Source organism: Microtus oregoni, unplaced genomic scaffold (genome assembly GCF_018167655.1).
Source record: "Microtus oregoni isolate MIOR12 unplaced genomic scaffold, Mior012 000002F_ref0000024, whole genome shotgun sequence".
Taxonomy (NCBI): Eukaryota; Metazoa; Chordata; class Mammalia; order Rodentia; family Cricetidae; genus Microtus; species Microtus oregoni.
The window spans coordinates 25,168,248-25,194,159 of NW_024543061.1; the positions used below are offsets into that span (position 1 = coordinate 25,168,248).

At 49.1% G+C, this 25,912-nt stretch overlaps 1 protein-coding gene across 3 annotated transcripts in view; it reads left to right on the plus strand.

Moving 5' to 3' along the window:
* Positions 1–13,890: 13,890 nt before the first annotated feature.
* The window catches only part of Rab11fip5 (RAB11 family interacting protein 5), a 36,298-nt gene continuing 24,276 nt past the window's right edge, over positions 13,891–25,912 (plus strand). For all 3 annotated transcript variants that reach the window (XM_041634142.1, XM_041634146.1, XM_041634153.1), the window contains exon 1: positions 13,891–14,458. In XM_041634142.1, the coding sequence (XP_041490076.1) occupies positions 14,028–14,458 (431 nt within the window). In that variant the 5' untranslated portion in view covers positions 13,891–14,027. The remainder of the gene's footprint in view (positions 14,459–25,912) is intronic.

Here is a 25,912-nt window from a genome sequence, read left to right on the forward strand (position 1 = left end):
TGCAAGCCAAGGCAAAGAGTTTTATTCCCTTGGAAAGATGGGGAGGGGGTAGGGTGGGACTCCAAACCTTGTTCAGACTGGCAAGTGCCAGGGCTGTCCAGAGAAATTGTAGTTCTCTATATGAGCAGTAGAGGGCGGACCCAGCTAAGTGCAGAGTGAATAAGGTCAATGGCCTGGAAAGAGCTATGCTAAGGTCCTGAACAGAATTTTGGGCGTGGACTCTAATAGTTTCTGGTAACCAAGCAATGAGAAGCTGGCCTTGGTGGGGCAGGTTGTCCTATCAGCACTTGGAGGAGGAAGCAGGAGGATCAGGAGTTCAAGGTCATCAAGGTCATCCATGGCCAATCCGGGCTATGTGAAATTTTGTTCCAAGAGTAGAAAAAATAAACATATATGAAAGCTGCATAAGTGGCTATAATCCCAATACTTGGCAGGTTAAAGCAGGAGGATCTCAAATTGAAGACCAAGGCAGGTGTGGTTGGTGGTATTGTCCTGGTCTACTTAGTGAGTTCTCCTGTCTCAAAAAAAAAAAAAAAAAGAAAGAAAGAAAGAAAATATCAAGGCTAACCTGGTCTACACAGTGTAACCTTGTCTTTAAAAGAGGGAGTGGGGTGTGTGTGGAGGTGGAGGAGTGCCCTCCCACCCTTGGGAGCTCTCTAACAAAACCTTTGCCTGCCTGTCTCCCTTGTCTCAGTTTTTTTTTTTTTTGGTTTGGTTTTATGATAAAAGGACCAGAGAATTCAAAGACAGAGATAAAATCAAGAGGCTGGATGGGAGGCAGTACCTTTACCCTGAGAAGCTAAAATCATCAGGGTTGCAAAAAACTTAAAACAAACAAACAAACAAACAAACAAACAGGTCAGAGGGGCTGGTGAACGTCAGGGAGAAACCCAGTCATTTGCAGACAAACAATCCCAACAGAACAAAGCATGAAGGTCAAGTTATACAGTGCTGGGCTGGACTGGAGGGAGCGCCGCTTAGCTATACGGGTGCCCATTTGTTTGCTCATTATTTTTCCTTGGATCTTTTCTGTCCTCCTGAAGAATGCTCCTTTGCAGGGTTCTGCACCTGCTCACCGGCTAAGCACAGCTTTTGTTTATTAAGGCTGAATCCTCAATTCACCTCACTCTTCAAGGCTAGTTATGCTGCATATTTAATCCTAACATGGCAGTTGTTCTCTTTCCATCCTTTGAGGATATTATTCTATTATGGTCTGTTTACCCTTGCCAGCAAGAGATTTGTCAGTTCAGTGGTTGTTTCTTTGTGGATGATATGACTTTACTCTCTAATTGCCTGGAGGGGGGATCCTTTTTGTTGTGGAAATTTTCAAATACTTTAAAACAGAGAGAATAGTACAGTGAATGTCTTCATTTCCAATATCTATCTAGTTTCAAAAATTGTCAACATATCTCTGTTCTGCCCATCTCCCCACAGACCTTCCCCAGACAGAGTTTCACATAGCCCAGGCTAGCCTTAAACCCCAGAAGTAGCTGGGAATGACCCTGTATTTCCCATCCTTGTGCCTTTATCTCCCATGGGTTGGGATTAAGGGCAAATACTGTCCTGCCTGGTTTACGAGTTTCTGGGACTCAAACCTGGGCCAGGCAAACACTCTACTACCTGAGCAACAGCCCTCGCCCACCCCAGACCACATCACAAGCCAGACTGTGCCCTGTAACCGCCATTCTCTAAAGGCTGAGTTAGGAGGATTGCTAGGCGGTCAAGGCGGGAGTCCAGGATGGCTAGAGATGAACGCATAGCAAGACCATGAAACAAACTAGACTGAGCCTGATGGTGGAGGCAGGTGTCAGGGAACCCTTCTGCCTTTCAGGTTAGAGAGAAGTGTCTTGTCCCAGTCGGAGGAGAAGAATCCATTCCCACTCCCTTTGGAAGAAAAGAGGCACCAGCTTCGATACCCTGAGTTTAGTTATCTGAAGCCAACTTGGATCCTGAAATATTAAATAGAAAATGTTTGGGAAAATGGTGAGATGGGAGATGGTTCAGCGGGTAAAGGCACCTGGCCCCAAGCCTGAAGGCCTGAGTTCCATCCCCCAGAGCCAATCAATGAGGAGAGAGAGCCAGCTCTCTCTCATCTTCACACGTGTGTGCACATACACCCAAGCTTTCCCCTTCCCACGTGTTTGTTTATATTTTCCTTGTCTTCCTCTTCCTTTCCTTCTTCAGTTTGGGTCTTACTATGCAGCTCTGACTGGCCTGGAACTCACAATGTAGATCTGCCTGAACTTGAACTCCCGGAAATCTACCAGCCTCTGCCTCACAGTGCTGGGAGTGAAGACATGCTCTTCCACACATGGCTTTAAAGATATTTAAATAAAATAGCTTTCGCTAATGGCAAAGCTTGGGAGACTTTATAAGTGCTGTAAGATATAGTATAACACATTTCTCTAAGAATTTCAAAATAATAAATGATGAAAAAGTTCAAACCTATCTCTAAAACAGAACAGCGACTGAGTTGGCTTGTCACCACCTTGACGAAATACTCGAGACAATCAACTTAAAGGAGGGAAATATATTGGGGTTGATAGTTTTGAAGGTTTAATTCATGGCCACTTGGCTCTGCCATTTCTAGGCCAGTTAGGGAGGATGTGGTAGACAAAGCTGCTCACCTCCTAGGGGCCAGGATCAGGAAGAGACAGAAGGGCCCAGGATGAGTTACAGTCCTTCCACGGATCAAGACCCTCAGCTGGGTGCAGCCCCCTAAGTCTGCATCACCTCCCTCCAATAGCGTATCAAATTAGGACTCTGTCCAAAGATCAGTCCCCTGATGGCATTAGAGCCTTGCCCTTGAACACTGCTACAGTGGGAACTGAGTCCTCAATACATAAGCCTTGAGGAGACAGTTCGGATCCAAACCACAACAGGAGGCAGAGTAGGTTTCATCTTTCGAGCTTTCCCTAGGGAGATTTAAAAAAAGAAAAAAAGTCTAGTCACTGCAGACACAAACAGCAGGACAAAGTATTTAGTGATTCCAAAGTCCAGCTCACTGAACCAATGAATTTACTGGGTTTTCTTACAGAGCATGGGTGAGGAGTTACTTAACAGAATTACGGGTGATCCCTCCCCGCAACAACCATGCCACTAGAAAGTCTTACCCCAGCTGGGATGATGTTTTCCCCACAGCTGCATGGATGTCATCTCCCCTCCACAAGAAAACATCCACAATCCGTGCTGTCCTTTGGTGTGTTGTTTTATTGTTCCTGAAGTATTTTGAAACAAAGTCTACACTTAGTGTCTCTCTAGTGGGTAGCCATTGTCTTATATCGCCCCTACTGTGTTGAGGACAACTAGCAACACCCCTTCATACTCTCTACTTCTGGGTCACATTCAAATTTCCCTAATAGTCTCAAAAATGGCTTTTATCTCCAGTCTGTTGGCATTGGGGTACACATATTTTTCATTTAGTAATTATGGCTTATAAATTTCTTTTAACCTAGAGTAGTCTTTCCTTTCTTTAGTTTCCTGCGATAATGACACGTTGGAAAACTGGATCAGTCACTCTGTGGACTGCCCTCATTTCTGGTTTTGTCTCTCACCTTCCTCATGGTACCACTTAACCTGCTTTTCTCTCCCCTCTCTTGCTGCTACCCAGAGTGCAGCTCTCGGGTCTTGATCAGACAGACTTCTCGTGGGAGACCAGGTTGGATCTAGATGGCATAGGTTTTTTTTTTTTTAGTTTTTTGAGACAGGGTTTCTCTGTAGCTTTGGAGCCTGTCCTGGCATAGGTTTTTTAAGGCCAATTTTTATTTTATGTGTATGAGAGGTTTTTTTTTGTTTTTGTTTTTTTTTTGAGACAGGGTTTCTCTGTAGCTTTGGAGCCTGTCCCTCTGTAGACCAGGCTGGCCTCAAACTCCACAGAGCTTTGTCTGACTCTGCCTCTCAAGTGCTGTGATTAAAGGTGTGCACCACCACCACCCGGCTGAGAGTTTTCTTATACATAGTGTGTGCACAGTGTGTGTGCCTGGTGCCAGAGGTGCCTGGCAGGAGGAAGTGTCAGTCCTCAGAGTCTGGAGTTACAGGCAGTTAGTTATGAGACTCCCTATGGGTGCTTGGAACTGAACCTGGGTCCCTTCAATAGCAACTAGTGCTCTTAACTAGTGAGTCCCCAGGGTAGTTTTTTGTTTTTGAGTCAGAATCTTGCTACAAATTTGTCTTGGTTTCTTTCCATGTTTCTGTGATAAAATGCTCAGACAAAAGTAGCTTGAAGGAGGAAAGGGAATATTCGGGCTCACACATAGTCCGTTGTGGTGGGGAAGTCAAGAGGGTAGAGATTCAAGCAGTGGGGCACATCACATCCAGATTGGGAAGCAGAGATCTAGGAATGGATGCCGCTCCTCAGCTAGCTTTCTCTGCTCATACAGGATCCCAGCCAAGGAAGGATGCTCCCCACAGTGGAGAGGCCCCACCTCAATGAACTTAGTCAAGATAATTCTCCACCTAAAGCACTGAGGCCCACTCCCAGGTGATTCTAGGCCTTATCAAATTGACAGTGGAGGTTAGCCATCAAGGAGATAATTCTGAACCACCCTTAAGGGTAACTACAAGAACATTTATGGTAGGAAGAGGGAGGGCAGAGGGGACGGTGGGTAAAGACGCTTGCCGTGAAAGCCTGGCAACCTGAGTTCAATCCCTAAAGCCCACATGAAGGTGGAAGGAAGGAGCCAACTCTGGAAAGCCGCCCTCTGACCTCCACAAGGGTCTGCTGTGTGCACGTTCCTTCCCATTCCCAGGTAGCAGTAAAATTAACACTTTACAAGGAAAGAGGTGCTTTGACTAGGGAAGTAAGAGATGGAAAATCAATAGGAGCGGGAAGCTGGAGAGGCTGGAAGAAAGGGTCACAAAGAGAAGGTAAAGAAACAGACCCTCTCCAGGGCTTCCAACAGACACAACCCTGTCTTCACTGGCTGATGTAGAAGGGTCGTTATCTATCTGTTGTTTCATTGGCTGATTAATAAAGAAAACTTCTTGGCCTGATAGGTCAGAACATAGGTAGGTGGGAAAAACAGAACAGAATGCTGGGAGGAAGAGGAAGTGAGCTCAGAAGCCATGCCGCTCCTCTCCAGGGCAGACGCGATGAAGCTCCGACCCAGGATGAACGTAGACCCCGTGAAAATGATTCTAGATTTCCATTTCCATCAGAAGAAGAGAATACATTTGTGGTGTTTATTTTTCTTTCTTGTCTTTTCTTTTTTAGACAGGTTTCTCTATATAACCCTAACTGTACTGGAATTCAATGTGTAGACCAGGTCAGTCTCAATCTCACAGAGATCTGCCTGCCTCTGCCCCACAAGTGTTGGGAACTGAGGTGTGCGCCACCATGCCTGGCTTAAATTTGTGGTGTTTTAAGCCATTGTTCATTAAACACAATAAGAAACTAACACTAAGTTCTCAAAGGTGTTTGATTTAGCTAGGTGCTATGGCACATGTTTATAAACCTAGCACTAGGAGCCTGAAGCAGGAGAATCACAGGTTTGAGACCACCGTAGGCTCCATACTGAAACCTTATCTCAAAAGGAAGAAAACTTAGGGGCATGAGACATGAGAGCACCCCACCCTATCTCAAAAAAAAAAAGACAAGGAAAAACAAAATGAACCCTTACCAATATCCAAGTTTTATTTATATTTTATTTTCCTTTAGGGAACAGAATCCAAGGCTTTGGGATGCTGGGCAAACATTTTACTTGCACTAAATACACTTCAGTCCTGATGTATTTTAGAAATTTTTGAGATTATAATTTAATTGTAGCATTTACCCTCCCCTTTCTTCCTTCTCAACCCTCCTGTATACCCTTCCTTGCTCTCCTTCAAATTTATGGCATCTTTTCTCATTAACTGTTACTGTCAATATAGCTTTTGAAATAACAGAAACCACATAAACTCTTTTGGATTTCCCATTAAGAGTGGATTTATGGCTTCATTGATGTTTTACTGGAAGACTGAGTGGCCCAGGTTGTCCTCATCAGTAGGGCATTCTAGTTGGGCCTTAGCACTGGTGCCTGTCCTTCCTTGTGTGAAGGCCAGCTGCTTCTCTGTGGTGTCTGTGGCTCCTATTTCCTGACTGGCTATTGGAGGCTTTCTGCAGCCATGTTTGCATCTGGGTGGGAGGATGTGGCTCAGGCAGGCCCTTTGCATGGCTGTGACATCGCCTTTGCCAGCACAGGTTATAACTGTCTGCTTTTTGAGAAGTCTTTTTGCAGGTTTATTTCCTGTACTGGGCATTGAATTCAGGACTCCATGAATGCCAGGCAAGCATTCTACCACAGAGCTACTGCAGGGGTCTCTGCGACCTCCACAGCCAGCAGAGTGACATCTGAGGGAGGACAGGAGGCAGTTTGTTTCATGATGGCCAGTATTTGTTCAAACTCCAGGAGTTTCACCCCGAGTGGCTTATTTTTAAGCATATTTAAGCACAGCCCAATTTGGTGAAAACTTTCTTGGTGATAACTCAACCCTGCCTACACAATGAAGCAAGTTAAATAAAGATTGGATGTGACGACATCAAAACTCTTTGTAAGGTCCATAAAGATAGGTTCTATAGACCGACTGAGAAAAACAAGCTTAAGATAAGGATCTGGAGCTGGGCAGTGGTGGCACACACCTTTAATCCCAGCACTAGGGAGGCAGAGGCAGGCGGATCTCTGTGAGTTCAAGGCCAGCCTGGTCTACAAGAGCTAGTTCCAGGACAGGAACCAAAAGCTACAGAGAAACCCTGTCTCAAAAAATCCAAATATAAAAAAATAAAGATAAGGATCTGAAGGAGGATCCAGGGTGGTTTCTGGCCACTCGGACATCACAGGGGTCAACAGGCTAGTATGCAGGTCTTCTCCCAGCCTCCTGAGTGTACTGCATTCCTTCTCTTGAAGGAACAACCCTGTGTGCTAACATCCCAGGTTCCTCTGGTGCTTATCTGTTAGCACAAAGACCTCTGGCCCTCCTCCAAGCCCTTTTAGAGGTTCTAAAGTGGGGACAGAAAGGCTACCTCCCAGGCTGTGTTACTATTGTTACTATTATTTATTGGACGGGGCCTTATGTAGCCCAAGCTGGTCTATGTAGCTGATGACCTTGAACCTCAAACCTGCCTGCTTCCACACCTGGAGTGTTGGGATTACAGGAATGCATGGACACTACTGATTTATCCAGGGATTCTTGCATGCTGGGCAAATGCTCTTCAAACCAAGCCACATCCCCAGCCCGTCTGAGTATTCTGTCCTGTCAGCTGCACGTCTGGCTGAAAATCCCCCATGGATGTAACCAGGAGGCTCATTCCCTCTGTCATGTTTCTGGCCTCTCTAGGATATTTGGGAGTTAGTAGTCTCTCATGTGTGGCCTCTCTAGGATATTTGGGAGTCAGTAGCCTCTCGTGTCTGGCCTCTCTAGGATATTTGGGAGTCAGTAGTCTTTCGTGTCTGGCCTCTCTAGGATATTTGGGAGTCAGTAGTCTCTCGTGTGTGGCCTCTCTAGGATATTTGGGAGTCAGTAGCCTCTTGTGTCTGGCCTCTCTAGGATATTTGGGAGTCAGTAGTCTCTCGTGTGTGGCCTCTCTAGGATATTTGGGAGTCAGTAGTCTCTCGTGTGTGGCCTCTCTAGGATATTTGGGAGTCAGTAGCCTCTCATGTGTGGATCTTGCTGTTTTCACATGGCACTGACAGCCTCTGGGAGCCCAGGGCCGCCATTCACTTCTGCCGCCCCGTCACTTTGAGGGTGGAGAACGTTGTTCTGTGTCTGGGACATGAACAACACACCTGTCTAGTTCACTTCAGCACAGGTGGGAGAGCATCTGCTCGGCCGATGAGGTACAATACACAGTAAAGATACCTTAAAAGTCCGTGTTTGTAGTGATGAGGCGAGCAGGCCTGCTTTTCATCCCGCCCGGCTCCTGCACAGCTAGCTTTACACCCGAAATAACAACACACAAATTGTATTCATTTAAACACTGCCTGACCCATTATATCTAGCCTCTTCTTGGCTAACTCTCATAACTTGCTTAACCCATTTCTAATAATCTGTGTAACACCACGAGGCGGTGGCTTACCGGGAAGGATTCTAGCCTACGTCCATCTTGGGCCGGAGCTTCATCGCATCTGCCTCACTTCCCTTCTTCCCAGCATTCTGTTCTGTTTACTCCGCCCACCTAATTTTCTGCCCTATCAAAAGGCCAAGGCAGTTTCTTTATTAACCAATGAAAGTAACACATAGACAGATGACCCTCCTCCATCACATGTTGGAGCTGAGCTTGTGACCCATGCCTGAAATCCCAGAACTCTAGGGGTGGAGATAAAAGTGCCACAGGTTACATAGAGGTCAGCCTGGTCTCAGGGTGAACTCCAGGCCAGTAAGGGTTACATCGTGAGACACTTACCCTCCCCACAAATAAAAGAAAAAAATATTCAAAAGTCAGGTGTGATGGTGCACACCTATCATTGCAGTAGTTGGGAGGTGTAGACAGGAGAGTTTCAGTCACCCCTGGCTCCATAGTTTGAGGCCAAATGACACTGGGAGGAAGAGGAAGAAGGGGAGGAGAACAAAGGAGAAGGAGGAGAAGAAGGGTGGAAGAGGAGGAGAAGGAGGGGGAAAGGGAAGTTGAGGGACACGTTTATCACTCAGAGGCTAAGTCCTCAGGACCCCTTCTATTGTCCCTTGATAAGTAGTACCCATTGCAAGGCTGTCCACCGCTTTGCATTTCCTGCAGTGCTTGTCTCAGGTCAGGCTTCTCAGGTTGGCTTCTCACACTCTGTCCCCATCCCCATCCCAAATGACCAATAGTTTTGCATAATCTTACCCACTGTCTGCCTTCCCACTTTCACCAAAGCATCCCACCAGTGCGCCTCCCCGCCAGAGCACCTCCCTGCCAGTGTGCCTCCCTGCCAGAGCACCTCCCTGCCAGTGCATCTCCCCGCCAGAGCACCTCCCTGCCAGTGCGCCTCCCCGCCAGAGCACCTCCCTGCCAGTGCATCTCCCCGCCAGTGTGCCTCCCCTGATATTCCTCAGTCACCTTGACAGCTGTGCCACTGCTCTTCCAGGAGAGTGACCTAGAGTCTCTTGCTGCTTTATGGCTGCCTTCCTAATCTCTACGGGTAACTGCTTGCACCAGGACACACCCACAGTCTTGCCCAGAGGACAGCTGCAGAAACTCTGAGGGCTGAATAATATTTTTAGGAAGTATCCCCCTCCCACTATTGGGAAATAATTTGAATCATCCTTAGAAAATCCCAAATTTTGTTGGGTATGGTGGCATACACCTGTCACTCCAAAATTCAGAAGGCAGAGGCAAGAGGATTGTAAGTTCCAGGTCAGCCTGGGCAACAGAGTAAAACTGCTTCAAAACAAACAAACAAACAAGAAGTCCCAAACGAACAAAAAATAAAGCAATCACTCTGAGTGAAATGTAGCAGTACAGAGAACTGGACACTCAGAGGCCATAGTTTGCCCTTATTTATTCGTTCAAGCATTTACTGCTATCTTTACGGACACGTAGACCTTTTGTTTTGTTTTTAATGGGTTAAAATCCAATCCTGTTGAGACATATTTCTGGCTCTACTGCCCCAGCTCTGGGCACCTACAGTCCTTCCTGGTTGGTTCTTTTGTTTTTCTGGCATCGCCCAGACCTCTTCCCCTAAGGACATCCTTATTTTCCACGATTACAAAACGATCCGGGCTCATCCTGTTTTTCCTCCTCTGCTTCTGGAAGCAGGGATTTCTCCAGGTCTGCAGTGGGTGTGGTGGATGGTCTCAACTTCTAATCTAGAGGAAGAGGCCTTCTGGAGGGTCAACAGTTGCCAGGCCACAGTTAGCAAGTTGGCAGACTCTTTCCTCTTCAGGTCACCAGGCGAGCACTGCCAAGCTCCATGGCCCTTTTATGGCCTCAGTCCTGAGCCAGCAGGAAGCCCAAACTTGCCAACTGCTTAGGCCAGGGCAGGAGGAAGAAGGGTAGGGGGCAGGGGTAGTACATCTGGGCTCCCTTTGCCCTTTTCTGGAGGCTGCCTACTGTTGTGGGAAAGGAAGAGGGCAGGAGGTGGGGGCGGCTCTGCGGCCAGCATGAAACAGACTCTAATGGAGCATAACAGATTCTTGGTAGTTGAAAGTTAAGAAAGAACTTTCATTTGAAAAACTTTGGGAGTGTACTGTTAAAAAATGGGAACTTCAGCTCAGCAAAGGGTGTGTGTGTGTGTGTGTGTGTGTGTGTGTGTGTGTGTGTGAATGGTGATCAGTGTGAAAGGCCAGGGAGTTAGTGTGAGGAGGAGTGAGGACTTCTGAGTCTGTAACCTTGGGCCAGTCAGCTGATCTGTTCATACCTCAGCTACTTCTCCAGCACCACGTCTATCTGTACATCGCCACACTTCTCACCATGGTGACAATGGACTAAACCTCTGAAACTGTAAGCCAGCTCCAGCAAATGCTTTCTTTCATAAGAGTTGCCTTAGCCAGGCATGATGCTAAGTCCCAGCAGTTGGGAGGCAGAGGTAGGCGGATCTACGTTGAGTTTGAGGCCAGCCTGGCTTATTAGTGAGTTCAAGGACAACCAGGGCTGTACAGAGGAACCCTGCCTCCCGGTCTAGAAAACTAAACCAAAATAAAACAAAAAGTTGCCTTGGCCACTGTGTCTCTTCACAGCAACAGAACATTGACTAAGACTCCACTGGATCCTGTTTCAAAAAATTAAAAGAAAACAACTAAGCCTACACAAGTTTATAGTATGTAGATGGCTAACAAGCCAGTATGAAGGCAGAGTGCCATAGGCAAGAAAATCACTACAACTCTTTTTTTTTTTCTCTTTTGTTTTTCAAGACAGGGTTTCTCTGTAGCTCTGGAGCCTGTCCTGGAACTAGCTCTTGTAGACCAGGCTGGCCTCAAACTCAGAGATCCGCCTGCCTCTGTCTCCCGAGTGCTGGGATTAAAGGCATGTGCCACCACCACCTGGCTCACTACAACTCTTTCAACTTCAGTTTGAGTTTTCCAGTTGGTGTCTTCGGGGAAATGGCCTAAGCTTGGGTTTCCTCCTTGTTGAACTGAGAGTAGCAAGAGAACACTACCTCACTCCTGTGGTTGACTTTGGGATCAAATGAGATAACACAGAATGGAAACAAGAGGTTCCCCAACCCACAGGTTTAACCTTTACTCTTTAGGGCTCTCAAATTATATGCAGACAGTGTTAAGATTAGAAAGGCAACAAATTGCTGGCAGTATTGATTCTGGGTGGTACTTTTATTTTTCTTTATAGTTTATGTTTTTTTCAAATAACTTAAAAGGTTTTTTTTTTTTGTTTGTTTGTTGTTTTGGACAAGGTCTCATGTAACTTGGGTTGGATTTAAGTTCACTTTGTAGCCAAGGATGACCATGGACTTCTTTTCTTTCTTTCTTTCTTTCTTTTTTTTTTTGTTTGCTTTTTTGAGACAGGGTTTCTCTGTAGCTTTGGAACCTGTCCTGGAACTAGCTCTTGTAGATCAGGCTGGCCCTTGAACTCACAGAGATCCACCTGCTTCTGCCTCTCAAGTGCTGGGATTAAAAGGCATGTGTCACCACCGCCCAGCGAAGATTTAAAAATATGATTGGGCAGGATGATTCGGACAGGGAAGCAAGTGCTTGCTGTGGAGCCTGATGACCTGGTTGGCCCTGGGAGGAGAACTGAGTGGATTGTCCTCCGACTGCTACACACGTGGGTGCTGTGCATTTGCGCTCACAGAGACAGATAGACAGACTGGGCGGGGGAGATAAAGTAAACTAAAAGAGATAGCCCAGGATATGGGAAGCTTTCTAAATCTCTTCTGATACTTTTAAAATTTGATTGTGTTTGGTGGGAGGGGGTGTGCTGCAGCCAGTGTGCACGTGGAAGTTTGAGAACAGCTTGCTGGAGTTGGCCCTCTCCTATCGTGTGGTGCTGAGGATCAAACTCAAGTCATCAAGTTTGGTGGGGCCTCCTGATTTGTTTGGGTTTTTTGATCTGAGTATATTATGTACACATTATTGAAAAATATTCTAAGTCAGGCGGTGGTGGCGCATGGCCTTTAAAAGCAGCACGTGGGAGGCAGAGGCAGGGGCAAGTGGGTGTCTGTGAGTTCAAGGCCAGCATGGTCTACACACACACACACACACACACACAGAGAGAGAGAGAGAGAGAGAGAGAGAGAGAGAAAGAGAGAGAGAGATATCCAAGGCTAGACAGAGAACTCTGTCTCAAAAACAAACAAACAAAAAACTAATCTGTGTAGGCTCTGAAAGTTAACAACAGCAAAAAGTAAAGGCTCACCATGCAGCACCAGCTGATGTAGCACCGGCTGGCCTTGGATTTGCCTCTGGAGCCCTAGCATTACAGGCTGTGCTGCCATGACTTCTTGGCTACGAATCCTAGGCAAATTTCTCTAGTCTATAATTCTGTCTTCTGGAAAACTAAATTCATGTACAGGATGGCTCTGAGGATGAAATGAGGTTGTACAATACAGCTCATGAGTCAGTTTTGGCCAACTCCTGCCATAATTTAGCATCCAAAATTATTAATCATCATCTTCATAATGAACCAAGCATGCTGGTGGTACTCAGGACACAGCACAGCAGGCATGTACGAATGGATTCAGATGCTGAAGATTAGCTCTGGAGAAGGCTTGCCTACTACAAGAAAGACCCTGTGTGAAATATAGCTCTAACATAAAGTTTGTGAGTTTCGTTTTGTTTTTTGGACAAAGTCTCACCATGCAACTTTGGCTGGCCTGGAACTCACTATATAGACCAGGCTGGCCTCAAACTCAAAGGACCTGCCTGCTTCTGCCTCTCAAGGGCAAGTTTTTGATAGGATCTCACATGGCAGTCCTGGTTGATCTAGAACTCCCTACACAGACCAGACTAGCCTCGAAGTCACAGAAGTCTTCCTGCTTCTATTTCCAAAGGGCTAGAATTAAAGGTGTGCACCACCACACCCGGCCACACAAAATAGTTTTAAAGACGGCTGGGCACGAGTTAGAGCATGTGCTGGGCTACCATGTGAGCCCCAGGTCTAAAAAAAATAAATAAAAACAGTGTGGTGGCTCAAAAATAAACAAATAAATAAAATCCTGTCGTGGGGAGCATGGAGGCAGGAGAATCTGTGAGCTCGAGCCCTAGTCTATATAGCAAATTCCAGGACAGTCAGGACTGCATAAAAAACTTCCGTCTCGAAAAAAAAAAAATGGTTGTTGGTAGCCCCACTCCAAGAGACTTCTCAGCACACAGTTGGCTGCTCCAAGTCATCACAGATCCTCAACTGCAGTGTCAGCGAAGGCTGTGATGCCGGGTAGTCACGTGGAGCGGCTGGATGAAGGATGGGAGAGCATGTGTGATTTAGGGGCTCTCCGGAGTCGGCATCTTCCCTCAAACCTACGCTGAGTGGGGTCTTCGGAGCAGCGAGGGTTTTCGGGATTAGAGGAGCTCGCAGGAAAACCTGGGACTGCCCACGCAGAGCGCGGCGAGTAGTAACGCAGAAGTCGGGTTTTCCAGCTTGAGGGTCGCTGCCAACCGGGGTGGGGCCATAAGGATAGTCACGCCTACCTCTCTGCAGAGGCAGTTAGCAGCTTTCACCCGCTACCCCTCCGTTTCTTCTCTTGCAGATCCTCACGTGCACACGCGAATCTCGTCGTGAATAACGCGTGGCCAGCCCCCAATCCCCGCCTCAAATTCGTGCCCGCGCCCCTTCCGCTACGGTCACCTTTTAGTACCGCAGTACTAGCTTGAGGGTCGGCGAGAGGGGCTGGGCCAGTGAGGGTGCCCCGCCCACATCTTTGCAGAGACCGCGCCCCTCTCTGGGCTTCTAAAGCTCCAAGACAGCTATAGGCTGGTGGAGCCAGGGGGCGGGGACTGGGCGGGGCCTAGGCGGGGCGTGACGTCGCTGGGCGGGCGGCCGCCCAGGAGGCGGGGCGGCAGGGAGGCGGCGGCCCTCTCGGCCCAGGCCAGCCCGCAGCTGAGGCGGTCGGTGCGCTGCAGGCAGCGCCGGGAGCCGGCTCCTAACAACATCCCGCGGCTGTCACTCGGTCCCGGGGTCAGATATGGCCCTGGTGCGCGACGCCGAGCCCGCGGCCGGGTCCTCCCGTTGGCTGCCCACGCACGTCCAGGTGACTGTGCTGCGGGCCAGCGGGTTGAGGGGCAAGAGCTCCGGCGCTGGCAGCACCAGCGACGCGTACACGGTGATCCAGGTGGGCCGCGAGAAGTACAGCACCTCGGTGGTGGAGAAGACGCAGGGCTGCCCGGAATGGTGCGAGGAGTGCTCGTTCGAGCTGCCGCCCGGTGCTCTGGACGGCCTACTGCGGGCACAGGAGGCAGATGGGTCCCCTGCGCCCTGGGCCTCGGGCCCCAACGCCGCCTGCGAGCTGGTGCTCACCACCATGCACCGCTCGCTCATCGGTGTGGACAAGTTTCTGGGCCGGGCCACCGTGGCTCTGGATGAGGTCTTCCGCGCAGGCCGCGCCCAGCACACGCAGTGAGTCTGGGACGCTGGGAGGGGGTACCGAACGGTTGATGGCCTAACCGAGCAGGGTTGGTGGTACATCGGGACCCCAACCTCGCGCTCTAGGACACAAACCGACACATTAGTTATTACTTGTCATTTTGCGGTCCCCCCGACTGCCTCCCAAACAGCCTGGTGGGCCTGGAAGGCCTGATGGAGTTGGTATAGTGACCAAGCGTTAGGAGTACATGGCCAAAGAAAGTTCGGAATGGGATTCTGAGACTGAGAATTCAAGAAGGGAAGTTTCGGGCTTCAGGGCCTGCCTTCCTGTCCTCAAAGAGATGTCCACGCCTGTAGGTGAATGGAGGGACTGTCTCACCTTGTAGACGCATCAAGGTGAGTTGTTGTTACCTTCTAGGGCAAGATTGAAGGGAGACGCCCCAGCAAAACCTAGAGGTTACACAGAACAAGGGCCTCTTGAATGTACAGGGATGCCCTTCACCATCTAGACATGCTCCCTGACTCTGCCCAGGGTACCAGAACTGAGAGAATTGGTCGACCTCCTTAGAGTAGGAAGGAAATGCCTGGGTCAGCTTGCCTCCAGTGAGGCAGTGGCGTGGTTATAATGCCCAGCCGTTCTCCAGGATATTTTCCCTGGAAAGGTTGGAGGGATTTTTGTTGTTATTTTGTTTTGTTTTGAGACAGGGTCTTTCTTTGTAGCCCAGACTGTCCTGCAATTTGCTATGTAGACCAGGCTCCCCTTGAATTCAAAGAAATCCTGCCTCTGCTTCCCCAATGCTGGGCTCAAAGGTGTGTGCCACTAAAACCTAGCTGTAAGGATAGGGTATTTTAGTCATTTAGTTTGGCAGGGTTTGGCCTTCCTAAAGTAAAGACCTAAGACTTAGCTGAGCAGTGGTGGTTTTTTTTTTCCTCAACACTTGGGAGGCAGAGACAGGCTGATCTCTTTGAGTTTGAGGCCAGCCTTGTCTACTAGTGAGTTCCAGGCCAACCTTGGCTACACAGAAAAACCCTGTGCTGGTCGGTGGAGGCATATGCATTTAATCTCCTCAGCACTCTGGGAGGCAGAGGCAGGCAGATCTCTGAGTTCAAGGCCAGCCTGGTCTACGAGACTAGTTCCAAGACAGACTCCAAAGCTACAGAGAAACCCAATCTTGGAAACCCCCCTCCAAAGGAAAAAAAAAAGAAAGAAAAAGAAAAACAGGCCATAAGACTTGGAGCACCTTTTCCTGTTTGAGCCTGTGCTCATCTGAAGAGTTGGTCTCCAGGGCAGACCACCTCCTGTGGCTGGCTGGAACAGTTAATTTCTAAGCCTCGGAGTGGGGGCTGTAAGGGAATGGAAGAGCTGCTGGAAAACCTTTCTGGGTTTGAGTAAGTCAAGGAAGGCTTGCTCTCCGGAGAGGGGTGAGCCTTGAGCCAGGTACAAACGAAGAGGGAAGCAGGATTTGGATATATAAAGGGTTCAGCCTTGAATGATTTTTTCCCCCCTAAAGGGAAGGGCTTTCCTGGCTTTCTTGCTGCAGACTGGGCTGGGATAGAACCTGGCACATTCCAGGCAGGGCTCTGACCTGACTTCATCCACCCCCCTCAACGTGTTCACCCCCTTCCCTCATGACTTGCTGTTTGACTGCTGGGTGTGGAGTCACGTGGTGTAACTTGGTCCCTGTTTTGTTCTTTTTCTTCTCTCTTTCGTGTGCTTCCCCTCCTTCCTGGTCCAGGCAGACCAGGGTACTGGGTGTGGGATGGAATGCTCTCCCTTGACCTCTTAGTTCCTTCCTTTCCCCATTCCCGTCATCCTTTTGCCATTTGGCTATTCCAACCAGAGTGGTAATTACATATGGAATATGTTTTAGGGGGAGGGTGAACTAAGGGTACAGATTAAAACAAACAAACTCAAAAAACAAAAACAGCAACAACAACAAACAAATTTGCAGGGAAGCGTCTTTGATTCCCCCCCTCCCCTTTCTTTCCAATTCATGCCCTTGCTTCTCTCTTGGCCTTGAATCTTGCTTTGTGGAGCTGGCCCAGCCTGCAAGTCCAGGTGGGCCTGTTTTCTGCCAAGAACAGTGCTCCCGGGAGACTTTGACGTGCTATCCCTTGATCTGAATAGGAGCCTTAATTTACTTTCAGAAGTCATCTTTTCCACAAGCCTTCTTCACGCCCACCTGGCTGCCTTTCTGCTGATGCACTGACCCGGCTTATTTATAGTGTTGGAGAGGGCGGGAAGGGGGGCACTTAGGGCGGGCAAAGGAAAAGTCCACACTGTTGGCCCGCTCTGTACCTTTAGTCCCTGGACCTCACAGCATGCTCACTGACAGAGAACCAGGGCAGCCACTCCTGCTCCATGTCCCAAAGTCTCTAATGGCCACTCCTGGAGGCATTTCCTGACCTCACCCTTGGCCTGAGACACTGAGGCAGTGAAGTCTGTGCAAAGCCCAGGTGGTGAAGCGGAGATTAGGGGTAGCATCCTCAGTTTTGGATACTGGTGGAAAAGTACTGTGTTCACCTTAGTTCTAGGAGGCAGGGGTGAGGAGAGCAGGTGGTGGGCTCCTGGTAGCTAGAGAATCTGACTTGAGAGGAGGCAGCTAAGAAGTTGCATGGAGCAGAGCCCTTTCTCAACTTCTGAGTGTCTCAGTTTACTAGTCCTTAAAATGGGGTAACTTCTACCTCTCCAGGGTTAATGTGGGAGACGAGATGCAGTTCCCAGGCACGTGTGTATGTGTGTGTAGTCAGTGAATAGGAGAGATGATGAAAGGACATGTTGGCAACACCATGGAAGAAGTCCTCTGCCTCAGAAGAACTGCTCCAGAACTCAGAACTTTTAAGTCTGGGAAAGCCTCATGACCATGGGTGGTGACAGTATGAGTATCAGAATTCCCAGTAGCCCAAGAACTTTAGTTGCACCTGGGAAGCATCCATGCTTCTTAAGCCAGGCTCAGGTCACCCAGTGGCTCTGCAGCTTTCCCTGTCAGCCTTGCTTGGCACTGCCCATGCCCTGGAGGAAGGAACGCTGACACAGTGTTGGTTCCTTAACCTTTTCACCACATCTCTGCAAGGGTCATAATGATAGAGATCAGCTATATAGGTTGGTATGATGCCATCTGTGCAGGCTTGGTGTAATTCTAGATGGCTGCTTTCCTAAGGGTAGGGTTGGAGTTGCTGTGGGATCTTGCTTCCTGTGCTGTGGCTTTAGCTACCCCAGGGACCCCTGAAAGTTCTCTGTGAGGCACTCTTCATTGTGAGAGGCTTTACTAGAGGCTTTTGAAATACCCCAAGAGGAAATCTACCCTTACCACTCCTGCACCAGGGATGGAACTTGGTGGCTGGTGTGTGCTAGGCAAGCCCAGTATTGCTGAGCTGTGTTTCCAGCCATCAGAGAGGAAGCTCTCCAAACAAAAAACATGGTGCATATGACATTTGATCAGAGCTACTTCCCATCTGGAGCACCATCTTCCTGCGTGACACCAGTGTAGTGTAGCTGGGACAATTCCAAGGTGCTGCCCACTTCTGTCTTTTACCACCACTGCTCCCCGTCCTGGAATGTCCAGTGGGTGCCAGACTTGCTATTCTGCCTCCTAGGACCTAGATGGGACATGGGATAATGACAATTACCTGGGGGGATCAGATGAGAACACTTGAACTTTTCTGGATGTCCTGCTTTGAATGTGACTTGTACCTCAGGGGAATGATCCCAAATAACTTGAAAGAGGAAAGAGAAAGCGGCAAGAATTTTTGAATGAGGTTCGGGAGTCTGTCACAGAGATTTTTGGGTGGGGAGACATGCTTTTGGCTCCCTGAGAGTGTTGGTTAGTCTGTACTGGGAAAGGAGAAGACATAGCACCATCTTGTGTGGAGCCCCAGATTTGCCTTCTACCCTGACCTGGTCCTAGCCTTGAAGTCTATGGTACAGAAATAAATAGGGCTGGTCCTCTGGTAAAGCCATGGCTGTGTGTTTGTCGGCTGGGACCACTTGTCTTCTCTCCTTTAGTCTAAAACTGATTGTGACCATGACCAGGCTAACCGCCCCTTGAGAGGCTTCGTCAGTTCCTGCCCAGCCTGTGCCACTGTTAAATTATCTTTTTAAGTTTTGGAGAGAGCAGGCCCAGGGAAGCTGGTGGATGTGGAGGTCTGAGGGCAGAGGGTCTTTCTGGCTGCTCATGGCCATTTAAACTCCCAGTTCTCCTGCCTCTGCCCCCAAGAGCTTGACTGTTGGGGGTCTCTGGGGCTTTTCATCCCACAGCCCGACAACCGTCTCTCTACTGACTTCTAAGTGTGACCTGGTTTTCAAGAAGCAGCTGAGACCCACTGAGGCCCCTGTTTCTGCCCCTGCTTGAACCTCAGGTCTGGAGTGGAGTCTGGGGAGGGGTGTGACTACACTCAGAAGGTGTCATTAGGATGAACAAGCTTTATCTTTCAATTGTGGTCTGGTGGCCTACCCCTATTTGGGGTTGTTTGAGCAGCATCGTGGTGGTGGTGGTGGTGGTGGTGGGGTCAGAGGAGGTGTAACTCCTCCCCAGCACAGTGGCTTCCCCTTTCCTTTGAATATGCCCCTGGCCCTGGGCCAGACCCAAGCAGTTACCGGAGGTCTGTCCCCTCCCCACTGTACTGGGCAGATGGGGACAAGGTGTAAGCCAGCAGAGCCACTATCCTGGTTGACCTTGAGGCCTGGTTTTGCTTTAATTTTATTTTCTTTGCAGCGGTGTTTTCACTGCATACTTGAGGCTGACCTGGAACTTGCTGTGTAGTCCAGGCTGCAGCTGGCCGCTCCTTGTTATTGCAGTCACCCTGGCGCTAAACTGCTGGTCTGGCCTTCTCCAGATGTTTCCCTTGCCCTTCCCACCCTGTTCGGGATAGATGACTAACACAATGACAGGGGTGGCTGTTGCTCTGTGGAAATCAGCCCCCGCATTTTACTTCCCTGTTTGGAGTGTGAGCTCAGGCCGGATCCTGGAAGCCCAGGACTGAAAGACTGGTCACTTTGTTCCTTTTGAGCTGGCTGCCTTATGGATGTGAGGGGTCCTGATACATGGTCATGAGGCCCTGCAGGGGCTAGGCCCAGTGTCTCCTCAGTCAGCAGTTGTGGGGAGGAGCTCTAGCAGGGTACTGCCCTTCAGCCTCACCTTTGGTCTTCTTCCTATGCAGTGGGGCAGTGGGTTTTTACTCAGGAAATTCCAACCCCAGAGCTGGAGGAGGCTGGAACGTGTGGAGACTGGCTGGGGATAAGGAGAAGAGCACCCAGGAGCTATCCAGTAGTCAGGAAGAGCATGGCTCTCTGTGACGTCTGTTTAGCTCTGGCAGCCCGAAGAGTTCCCATTGAGCAAGAACTGGCATTTGGGGTCCTGTGTGCCTTGTGGGATTTCTGTGAGTTGGGAAGCAGAGGGGTCTCCGCGTTCTCTGCAGTTCTGGAGGGCAGTTTCCTCTAGAGGCATCCCTGGAGCACATGCAAAGTTCAAGACCGCTGTCTGGGGGGGAGGAACTCCAGAGGTAGGGACATGGACATCTCTCTGCATTGGGAGGGAGCACTTTAGTTAAAAGCTGTGTTTAGGGGCCCAGACAGAATCCTGGATGTGTTCTGAGCAGATGGGTCGCTGGGTTTGCTGTAGTCAAGGACAGCCTTCTTGAGGAGATGACACACACTAGAGACCAGTTGGGTGGACATCAGAGCGCCTCTGCCTCCCAGCCCCACATCGATGGACATTTTGTTCTAGAGTGTCCGTTACTAAATCCTTTCTAAGACTTCCCTTACCTCAGAGCAAGCTTGTGAGCTTTCATTGCTGTTACCTCGCTTCATGGCACACAGAGGTGAATTGACTTTGACACAACACTTGACAGAATTAGGACTTGAACCTGGCTGGGCTCTTGACCACACACCATAGGAACATTGGTCCACCTCCATTCCCCCTACTCCCACCTTGCATAGGTCCAGGTGTTTGGGACGGACCTGGTTGAGGCTTCCTCTCACTCTCCCGTATAGATCTCCAGATCTTGGGGTTGGCCTTGGGGGCCTGTTTCTCCTGGCAGAGCCCTGAGTTTATGAGCTAAGCAGTTTATGGGTGTCTGTGGTTCTAGCTGGTCATGTTCATCCCAGGGGTTGAGTGTTGCTGCTACCTAGTGAATCACAAGGGTGGGATGAGTGAGGCCTGGGCTGCTGCTCAGACTTGGATGGCTCCTCCGAATCTCCCCAACTTCTCCCAAGGTATGACATGCCTATTTGACGTGACAGAAGGCTGCTAGGCCTCCTTCCTCTCAGAGATGCAGCCGTTTGCTGTTTGTATCCCACTTTTCAATATCTGGGAAGCCTTTCCTGAGGTCCCCCTGTAACCACTGTGCCTAGGCAATGCTGGGGAGGAAATGACGGAAGGAAAATGGGTCGCCCCTTCAGGAGAGAGCCAGCAGTGTGTTTGCGAGGAAACTTCTCAGGAGGCTTTTGCCCACAGTCAGCAGACACCCCAGAGGAGAGTCAGGAAAAGGTGTGTTCACAGGACTAGAGGAACCATGCTTGGCTTCCTGGGGGATGCAGAAGAGACCTGATGCTGCTTGGTGACGAGAAGGCAGGGAAGGGACCACTTCAGAAGTATGGGGAGGCAGGAAGGGGAGCTGAGCAGAGTTTGGGTACATCTTGTCCTCCACCCTAAGTCACCTGCTCCCTTTCTCAGGCAGCGAGTTTTTCCAGCTCTAGGGTGAACTTCCAAACTTCCTGCATTACAAGCAAGTGAACCGCATATTTTCTCCTCCCTCCCTGTTTGCCCACGTGCAACATTCTCGAATGCAGCTCTGCACCCATGACCCTGCTTCACTTTCCCACATGGGGACAATTATTGGTGTCTATCTATGCTGGGGTTCAAACAGAGGCTCCTGAGAAGGACAGTCACCACTTGGCTAAGGTTCCTGGAGCAAGAGAGGTCAGCACCCCAGAAGCCTGGTAAAAGGCCTTCCATAGACAATAAACCCAAAGCGTTTATATGTGGTTGGCCTATTTCTCAGCATGCTTTTCTGGAATTATCTCATTTTACTCCCTGAGTAGCAAAGTGACCCCTATTTCCACAGACATGGACGACTAGGGTCTCAGGACATGGAATGACCTGTCCAAGGTTTCAGGGCTTGTTAGTGGTAGATAGGTTCCTTACCTCGAGCCCAGTGCACTTTCCACTGCCTTTGCTCTGGGCCCTGCACCCTGAGTATCTGCCCTTGTTGCTTGGTGGTTAGACTTGCCTTCTGGTATTTTTATAGCACGGGGCTCTCAGCCCCTTCTGAGGCCAGCTGACATGCAGACCTTTGGAGCTTCAGGCAGTGGGACAAGTATTAGAGTAGATGTTTATATGAAGGAAGTGGGGGTGGAGGCTAAGCCTGGCTGGGGTGTGAAGTGACACAGGGGTAACCAGTGAATGCTAGTCTGGGTCTCCTCCAAGGGTTGTGGCTGCCAGGCCTGGCATGATGCCAGAGGAGACGATAAGATTAGTCTTTGGGCCTGATAAAAGGCTCAATTGCGTCCTGGGATTATGTCTGGCTTGTAGTTTAAGTATAGAAACCAAGTCAAAGAGTAAGTTGTGGGAATTAGGAGTATGGGTTGGCCTGAGAGCCCCCAACTCCTGTCCACACTGACTGCTCTGTGGAGCTGTAAGATGAGAGGAGGCAGAAGATGGAGGGAGAAGGCAGAGGAGATGGGGGGTGTCTCCTGGTTGTCTCTAGACTCCAACTGTGCTTTCTCATTTTAAAATCTATTTTATCACTTCATTTTGGAGAGGCAAATAGCTTTTAAAATCTACCCAAGCCAAAAAGATATAAATAAACCTGCTAGTAGAATTATTGCATTGTTTATTATCTCAAATATTATAGTCTATTTAACTTATTTTATGCTTAATCATTTTTGTAATAATATGAAAGCTTTTGTTTAATTGACATCCATTTTATTGATAGTAATTTTCAAATTGTATCATTTTATGAATATTTTCATTTAATTTTCTTGTATAAACAATGACAATTTCATAATAAAACTACAAATCCTAAAAAAAAAAATCTATCCAAGGTCACTGGGCAGTGGCGGCGCACGCCTTTAATCCTAGCACTTGGGAGGCAGAGGCACGCGGATCTGTTTCAGGACAGACTCCAAAGCTACAGAGAAACCCTGTCTCGAAAAGCAAAAACAAACAAAAACAAAACAAAAAACAACAACAAAAAAAGAGAAACAAGCTTGCAGCACATTAGCTTTTTGGGGACACTTCCTATCCACACCCACACAGGTGACAGCCTGGGTCGTGGTAGGGAAGTGGTGAATGAGCATTGGTGTCTGCTGTCAATCCTGGGAGAATCCAGCATGGAGTTGTGCTGCCAGGGCACCAAGAAGATCCCCGAGGAAGCCCTTGTCCCTCCTGCTTCCCTGTTTTGAGAGGCCTCTGTATAGCTCACGCTGGTCTTAAACTTGCCCTGTTGCCAAGAATGACCTTGAAATCCTAACCCTCCAGCCTCCCCACAAATGCTGGGATTACATGCATGCACTACTGTGCTCATCTTCCCAGAATTGTTTCTTATAGTTGTTACCTTTACTTGCTGTTGTGTTCTGATGCCTTCTGTGAGCAGGTACTCCACAGCAGTGTGCTCCAGTGTGTATGTAGAGGTCAGAGAACAACTGGAGTTGCTTCTCCTGCCCAGTGGGGGTCCCGGGGTTTGAACAACTCACTGGCCCAGGATTTTCTCTTCTTTCTTTCCTTCTTTTTTAAAATTTTATTAATGTGGTTTATATGGGTATGTAAATACCATGGCACATGCTGAGGTCAGAGGACAACTTTCTGGAATGGGTTCTCTCCTTCCACCATGTAGGTCCTTTGGATCAAACTTAGGCCCTTTCACCTTCTGAGCCTTCTCTCTGGCCTAGATTATGTTTGTTTTTACCTTCTGTTTTAGACAGTTAGCTGCTGATACTTTATTAATTTATGATCAGAAATTGCTGTTAAAATATAAGGTGTTCAGGGATCAGCCAGTCTTGGGATTTGCCATGGTTGTGCTGACCCCACGTTTGCCTCTCTGTGTTTTCTTCCATGAGATCCTCTCTCTGCTACACCAGTGTCCATCAGTTCTGTCCTAGTCATAGCCTCTAGCATTCCAGGGTTCACAATGAAGCCACAGCTCTCCAGACACCTCTAATCTCAGCGCTTAGCGAGGCCGGGAGAAGAGGACTGCTGAGAGTTCCAGGCCAGACTACGCTACAGCATAAAACTGATTCAAAAACCAAATAATGGACTGGAGGAATGGCTCCGTCAGTGACTAAGAGTACATATTGCTCTTCTAGGGGACCCGAGTTTAGTTCCAAGCACCCACAATCAGTGGCTTACAACCACCTCTATTTTCAGCTCCAGGAGATCCAATACCCTTTTCTGGTCTCCATGGACACTTGAATTCATGTGCAGAAACTCATACACAGATGCATACACATAAATAATGAAATAGATCTTAAAAAACGTGAAAACAAGAAAAATCCTAGTTCCTTTGTGTGGTGGAAGCTGGCTCCTGTCTGTCCCCATCTGACCCCAGTCTCCCAGTGTGCCCTTAATCTATCCCCCAAGCTAACCCCCAGTCCGACCCCCAGTTTATGCTCCAGGCTGCCTTCAGTTTGCTCCCCAGTCTGCCCCCAGTCTACTCCCAATCTGCCTCCAGTCTACCCCCAGTCTACCCCCAGTCTACCCCCAGTCTACCCCCAGTCTACCCCCAGTCTACCCCCAGTCTACCTCCAGTCTACCCCCAGTCTACCCCCAGTCTACCCCCAGTCTACCCCCAGTCTACCTCCAGTCTACCCCCAGTCTACCCCCAGTCTACCCCCAGTCTACCTCCAGTCTACCCCCAGTCTACCCCCAGTCTACCCCCAGTCTGCCCCCAGTCTACTCCCAATCTGCCTCCAGTCTACCCCCCAATCTACCCCCAGTCTACCCCCAGTCTGCCCCCAGTCTACTCCCAATCTACCCCCAGTCTACCCCCAGTCTGCCCCCAGTCTACTCCCAATCTGCCTCCAGTCTACCCCCCAATCTACCCCCAGTCTGCCTCCAGTCTACCCCCAGTCTACCCCCAGTCTACCTCCAGTCTACCCCCAGTCTACCCCCAGTCTACCCCCAGTCTGCCTCCAGTCTACCCCCAGTCTACCCCCAGTCTACCTCCAGTCTACCCCCAGTCTACCCCCAGTCTACCCCCAGTCTACCCCCAGTCTACCTCCAGTCTACCCCCAGTCTACCCCCAGTCTACCTCCAGTCTACCCCCAGTCTACCCCCAGTCTACCCCCAGTCTACCTCCAGTCTACCCCCAGTCTACCCCCAGTCTACCTCCAGTCTACCCCCAGTCTGCCCCCCAGTCTGCCTCCAGTCTACCCTCCAGTCTGCACTTTGCAGCCCAGCCCAGTGTCTGTACTTGCTGTTCTTTCTATCTGAAATGTCTTCTACCCTCCCTTTCCCTCCCCCATCCTTCAAGCCCATTGTAAGTACCTGATTTTAGGGCCCGTCTCAAGTCCCCTGGCCCATCTCAACTCCTTTTTACCGTGCTTTCCTATGATGACTGTCATCTTCCTTTATTTATTTGCCTCTTATTTCCCCACCAGGGTGTGAGTTCCACAGGACACTGTTCTTGTCCCTGGAATATTTGAGTGGAGACCTGGCTGGGTAGACTGTTGCTGGCAGGACCACTATATCTCTGGGAGGGATGATGTTGGCATGTGTGCAATGTGCCAACCTGGAGTGGACAGACATCTGTTCGCATCATCGTCAGTCACACAACAGGGAGCAGGGCAACAGTGGAGAGCCCGCTGCTGAGTCTGAGCTCCTGAGTTCATTCAGGAAGCCCACACCCACACAGGGAGGACTCGTGTCTAGAAGTCTTGTATCTGGGGATGTAGAATTATGTTGAATGCCATCATGGAAATCTACTTTCAGGACCACAGGAGGTCCACTTCCTCTATCCAATGATGTATGGGAGAGAGGGAGAGAGGGAGAGAGAGAGAGAGAGAGAGAGAGAGAGAGAGAGAGAGAGAGAGAGACAGACATGCTGGAAGTCTCGAGAGGAGATAGACAACCAATAGCCATGAAGAGATTTTAATTTGAGGGGGGGTTGTCACAGAACTGCTGTGAATGGCACCATTCCTGTGCTTTCACACAGCACCTGAAATATGGCTCCAGAATATTCTGGATCATTTAGATGATCCTGATTCATTCCCATTCCTTTTTGTCCTACTAGGGACCTATGATAGGTTACCTTAGGCCCTTGTAGAGTTTCTTAGACCCTTTCTCTTGTTTTATGGCTGGCCCCAAACTCCTAACAATGCTCTCCAACTCCTGAACCTTGTGCTCACCTGTGAACACCTCAGTCGCACCTACTCACTAGTCCAGCAGATGTCTGTCCAAGTGCAGCTTGGCAAGCCAGTGGCTCATTGGGCTTACTTACAGGAGCGTGCTGTGAGTACACCAAGGGATTATATACAGGAGTGTGGGTGAC